The sequence below is a fragment of the Neophocaena asiaeorientalis genome, unplaced genomic scaffold (genome assembly GCF_003031525.2).
Source record: "Neophocaena asiaeorientalis asiaeorientalis breed wild unplaced genomic scaffold, Neophocaena_asiaeorientalis_V1.1 scaffold265, whole genome shotgun sequence".
NCBI classification, from domain to species: domain Eukaryota; kingdom Metazoa; phylum Chordata; class Mammalia; order Artiodactyla; family Phocoenidae; genus Neophocaena; species Neophocaena asiaeorientalis.
In genome coordinates, this window is record NW_020172172.1 from 1592824 (window position 1) to 1598823 (window position 6000).

The 6000-nt window shown below is 43.7% G+C and overlaps 1 protein-coding gene across 6 annotated transcripts in view; it reads left to right on the top strand.

Moving 5' to 3' along the window:
* XYLB (xylulokinase) overlaps positions 1-5224 on the top strand; it is a 42911-nt gene extending 37687 nt beyond the window's left edge. For 5 of the 6 annotated variants that reach the window (XR_003004749.1, XM_024756720.1, XM_024756748.1 and 2 more), the window contains one exon: positions 4796-5224. Coding sequence is in view for 4 of the 6 variants with exons in the window: in XM_024756720.1 (XP_024612488.1) it covers positions 4796-4873 (78 nt within the window). In the remaining 2 variants the exon portion in view is untranslated. The remainder of the gene's footprint in view (positions 1-4795) is intronic. The other variant, XM_024756727.1, reaches the window with a different exon arrangement.
* The last annotated feature ends 776 nt before the right edge of the window (positions 5225-6000 follow it).

A 6000-nucleotide genomic window follows, 5' to 3' on the forward strand; every position in this document is an offset into this window, starting at 1 on the left:
TTCAGATCTGAAATCTGGATCCAAGAAAACTGTGTGTTCCCTCAGTCAGAGGGAAGGCAGACCCCACTTGTTACAGGTTGGGTTCCCTGGAAAGCAGACCCTGAGTTGTTGATTAGGATACAGGAGGTTTATTAGGGGGCACTCTTGGGATCTGCGTCTGTTGAAGGAAAAAGGAAGAGGCAGGTCTGGGCAGAGGCAGGAAGTGAGCTGCAGTGCGATCTCAGTGGAGCCCTCAGTCAGTCCTGCAGGAAGTTCTGAAGCTGGGACGACTCTGGAGTTTTACCCAGTTGTGTTGAGGGGGACGGGCCTTTATACCCCTTGTCAATCAGTTATTGCCTGCAGGCCACCCCAGGATGGGGTAAGGCAGCTCTCTATAGCCAAAGCAATCCACAAAGGAGGCTGCCAGCTGAGGGCTGAGAGAATAAGTTCTCTGTTCCTGCAGGGCATCCATTTCACCACCCTTCCTGTTTGCACAAGGTTCTTGCAGTCCAGGAGCAGGGGGTGACACAGACAGAGGACTTTATTACTCACAGTACAGCAGGCAGCATAAGCTTCACGTTTGCATCAGTTTTCCTTGGCCCTGAAGTGCCATCGGGCGGTGTGGAGTGGACCCAGGTGGATGCTGTGCACACCCTGTGTCTGTGTCACAAATGAGGGACCCTGCGCATTATAAAGGAGCCGCGGGCAAACCTGTCCAAAGGAGACATCTTTATCATCCTGGTCAGCAAACAAATTTTCCCTCTCCCTATCTTCCAAGGCTGTTTGCTATACAAACACCCTTGAAAAGATAGTCTGGAACAAAAGCTGTCACAAGACATATAGAAACACCCTGGAGAATTGTCTCACAGCTTATCTTGGAAGCAGAAGCTCATGCTATCCAGGTGACTAGATAACCCACACACATGGGTCTGCCCAGGCTTCTATTACTTTCTGTTGTGTGCCCTTCTGTTTAAGAGGGAGTTCAATGAAGTAGAAAGATCCTACCTTGAGATAAAGGGCCTTTGGGTTCTGATTCTTATCATGCCTCTCCCTCTCCGTGTGACCTTCACATGACTTTGAGCAGCACTCCTCATCTCTGAACCTCTGTTTCTTCATCTGGGAAGTGGGGACATCTGTCTGGCCTACTTTTAACCTGCTAATTGTGAGGGTTAAAGAGAATCCTTGCCTATCGTGGCTTTATTTATTTTTTTATTGTTTTGGCCACGCCTCGCAGCATGCGGGATCTTAATTAGCTCCCCAACCAGGGATTGAACCTGCGACCCCTGCAGTGGAAGCTCGAAGTCTTAACCATTGGACCACCAGGGAAGTCCCTATCATGGCTTTACTATACAACCGGAAGTCTGACGGTGTTGCCGTGTTGGTTCAGTGGTTCAGCAGTGTCGGGGCTACGGGTGAGGTTTTCTGAAGTTCTCCAGATCAGCAGTGGACAGTGAGAACATCATAAGAGCCACATACGTCATTTAAATTTTCTAGTAGTCTCATTGTTGAAAAAAGAAGTAAAAATAAATAAGTGGCTAATTTTAATGTATTTTTAACCCAATATGTCCAAAATATTGTCATTTCAACATGTGATCAGTAAGAAAAGTTGCTAATGTGATAGTTTACTTCTTTTTTTGTTTTGGCTGAGATTTGAAATCTGGTGTGCATTTCCTCCTGATAGCGCCCGTCACATTTCAAGTGCTCAGGACCGCGTGTGGCTTGCAGCTACCATATTGGATAGTGCTGTACTAGGTATGCTCCACATGACCACAGGATGTATGCAGCTTCTCCTAACATCATGTTCCCCCTCACCTGTATTCACAGGCAGAAATCAGAGCGTGGCATTAGGCAAGGAGTCTCTCCTCACACACTCTTGCTTTTCAGGGAGACACATACTGGTCTGTTTCCCTCAACTCCCCCAAGAGACTACCACTTGGTTATACTGTCAACCTTGGTTGTAAGAAAGGCTGAAGTGGTATCTGGCTCTTTGATCCTCTCTAGAAGGAGGCCAGCAAGGAAGAAGGTAGTGAGGGTAAGCTGTAGGGCAACAAACAGCTGCAGCTGCCTCGTTACAGGCGGCAGATCCTCTGTGTGTACCGCCACTCTCCCTGACTTGCCCATGACCAGTCACTAATAGCTCGTGGAACTCTTTACCATTAAACCCAAGTGTAACCTCGGAATCCTTCTCAACACCAGGTGGCAAGAAGTGACAGTCTGTGATTGTTGGCATAAGTGACCTATTTGAGGACTAGATTGTAAATACCTTGAGAGCAGGCCAACATCCTCTGTTTGTTTCCTGTGGCACCTCTGTGTGCTCAAGTGGAAACTCAAAACAGTAACAGTGTTTTCCCTGTAGGCGCTACTGAATGTTACAATTTCCTCCTTGGAGAGGATATCACAGCCCTCTTATGTCTGAGTTCACAGGCAGAGCTGCTCCAACTGCACCAAGAGTAGGCCCTAGTTGCGTAATCAGTTACTAAAGGCCTTGACTTTGGAGCCAATTAAACCAAATTAAGAAGGAATGGGGGCTTCCCTGGTGGCGCAGTGGTTGAGAGTCCGCCTGCCGATGCAGGAGACACGGGTTTATGCCCCACATGACCTCCTGGTGGTATATGTGAGTCCCAAGGAAATCTGGGTCCCTTGGCCAGCCTTGTGTTGCTTGTGTGTAAGACCACATGCGCTGACCTAAAGTGCAAGGCTTACAGAGCTACAGATGAAAACAGCTTTAAACAAAAAGAATGAAGAGGAAGAACGTGGGATTGTGTTTCTTTCTGGTCCTTTTTCCCTTGTTGGTTTTTTGGTTTTGGTTTTGGTTTTATTTTATTACACAGCACACTGTATATATAATTTTATAGCCTGCTTTAAATATTCTACATTACAGTGTAAGTATTTATATTCTTTTCTTTATCACAGTATACAATTTATTATATTATTTGTGTTTACATTGTCATAAATATTCTTCATGTTTGACATATTTTACATGTTATATTATTACTATTTTTTTAAACATTTCTTTACTACAGACTTGTACTATGCTAAGAATTTATATTCTTAAAGGTATACCTACTTTTTTTTTTTTGGTTTGCACATAGTCATTTATTTAACAGCTATTTATGAAGTTCTTACTGTGTGCCTAGCACTGTGCTAAGCTCTAGGAATCCAAACACACCATCTCTTGTATGTTTGGGATATAATGGGAGATAATGGCACATAAAAAAGATAAATTCCTAATTGCTACAGACTGTTTGGGCTTCTCCAAAATTCATTTATTTTAATTAATTTTTATTGGAGTATGGTTGCTTTACAATGTTGTGTTAGCCTCCACTGTGGTTTTTTTTTTTTAACTAATTTTAAAAATTCATGAATTGAAATCTTTACCCCCAAAGTGATGGTATGAGGACGTGGGAATTTATGAATGTGATTAGGTCATGAGGCTGGAGCACTCAGGATGGGATTAGTGTCATTACAAAAGAGACCCCAGAGAGATCTCTGGCCCTTTCCCCCATGTGAGGACACAAGAAGAAGATGACTGTCTAGGAATCAGGCTCTCACCAGACAGAATCTACTGGCATCTTGAACTTGGACTTCCCAGCCTTCAAAACTGTGATAAACAAGTTTCTGTTGTTTATAAGCTACTCAATCTATGGTGTTTTTGTTATAGCACCCAGAATGGACTAAGACACTAATCATGCAATTTGCATGGAACATACATGTTATTTTTAAAGACTGCATAATATTCTATCTGGCTGATGAACCATATTTTCTCGAGCATTTTCCATGTCTTAGAGCAGTTGCTTCTAGTTTTTCAATTATTATAATTAACGTTATGTGGGTAAAGGGTTAACAAAACCTTTCCCTATTCTGCATGAGAATTTGACTTTTGGTTAATGTTCTAGCTCTGCAATAAAAGTGGAATGTCAACAGTGTTACTAGGCAACATTGCTATGTCAAAATGGCCCTGAATTAGGAAACTGCATCTGGAATGGGAAAACATAAATACCTAAGGGGAAGTCATACTTAGGGCTCCCTGAGTGCAGTGACTTCTCACGGGCATGGCTCTTGTCTATGGAGTTGTTAACAAGGGATACTCCTGTGGGGAGTGAGGTTTCAAAGCCAGGGTGGTTCTTGCACCTGTAAGATGTGGATTTCATCTCCTTGCACCTGAGCTGTAACCTGGCGGGCAAGGAGGGAAGGAGGAAGGGAGGCAGAGATACCCTTTCCTGGACACCTGTGCAAACCGTTCATGGTCTCCTGCAGCCACTGTGCCAACACACATGATTCTCCAGTGTATCCTTTTTAAGGCCAAGGTGTGGCCCATGGTAGTCTTATGAGTCTGAACATTTAGTGGTGTCTAAGAGGACCTTTGGTGGGCCTAGCACCCTACACTTAGGATTACTTCCTTAGGAGAGCTTTGCAGAAGTAGAATAACTAGGTCAAAAGCCATGGGCATTTTCAAGCCCCTTAATACAAATATAAAGTTGAATTGATTTACAAAAGGATTGCACCACCAACTGCTACCAACTGTGCAATGAAACAGCCATTTCCAGGTACCTTCATCAGAATTTTTAAAAGTTTTGTAGATTTGATAACAAAAACTGGTTTCTTGTCATAATTTGCCTTTTTTAAAGATCTTAAACTATAGGTTTGAGAACTACTGGCATTTCTTCTTTTGTGAATTGACACTTCCTTTTTTCTGCCCAGCAAAAACTTTAAATTGCAAATACATGGGATGTAGAATTTTTTAAATTGCAAGTTGCAAAGAGATGTAAGAGCACCTTCCCTTCGCCATCCTAAACTGCTCTTTCCACCCCTCCAGGTCTACGAGGCCCTCCTCCAGCGGTATGCCATACTTGAGCAGAGGATCCTGACCCAGACCCGGGGGCCTCCGGAGTGAATTCCACAGGCCCAGTCTCACTGATTCCACTTGGAGACGTGGCCTTGGACAGCAGGGAACCTCTTCCCTGTTGTAAGCAGCTCTGCCTGCCCACCTGACTCCTTACGGTGCTCCAACCTGCCCAGGACCACCTTAAAGCCCACCTTAGTACATCCTCCTGAACACAGCTTGTGTCCCTGTGCCCTTGTGCCCAGGGCAGGAAAGCATCTCTCTTCCTGTCTTTTATCCCAGGAGGCAAGATAACACTGAGCCTGGGATATGTCCAATAAAAATTGTGACTTTTCCCCTTTCGGGACCTAAATCAGCAGAATGGGAGAGACAAAGCAAAATAAATAGATTCTTTCCTCTTTATTCACTAGTTTTCAGGATGATGAGTTGATTGCCAAGCATCCTCTAACAGCAACTAGATTTTTAGTATCAATATGATACATTTGACATACTTTATATGTCTTAATCCATTGAGTAATTATTTTTCTCCTTGTCTTCTTTCTGATAGCCATACTCTCCAACTTTTCTCCTACTTTCCTGATCTACCATTCATTCTTTCTTCTTTACGGTTACTTCTGCTCTGTCTACTCCTTAATGATTGCTGGGCCCCAAATCTCTGTTCTCATTCCTCTCTCCCTCCAATTCTCTGTTGTTGGATGATTTCATCTAGCCTTGGGCTTCAACTGCTACTCATATACTAGTAACACCCAGCTCTATGTTTCCAGCCACAACTCTCCTTGGAGTCAGCCAACATTCTCACAGGGGTACTTCAGACTCCGCTTATCCTTTTTTTTTTTTTTTTTTTAATTTTTTATACTTTTTATTTTTTTTTTTTATTTTTTTTTTAATTTATTTATTTAAATTTATTTATTTTTGGCTGCTTCGGGTCTTTGTTGCCGCGCTCGAGCTTTCTCTAGTTGTGGAGAGTGGGGGCTACTCTTTGTTGTGGTGAGTGGGCTTCTCATTGCGGTGGCTTCTCTTGTTGTGGAGCACGGGCTCTAGGCACGCGGGCTTCAGTAGTTGTGGCACATGGGCTCAGTAGTTGTGGTTCACGGGCTCTAGAGCACAAGCTCAGTAGTTGTGGCGCACGGGCTTAGTTGCTCTGTGGCATGTGGGATCTTCCCGGACCAGGGCTCAAA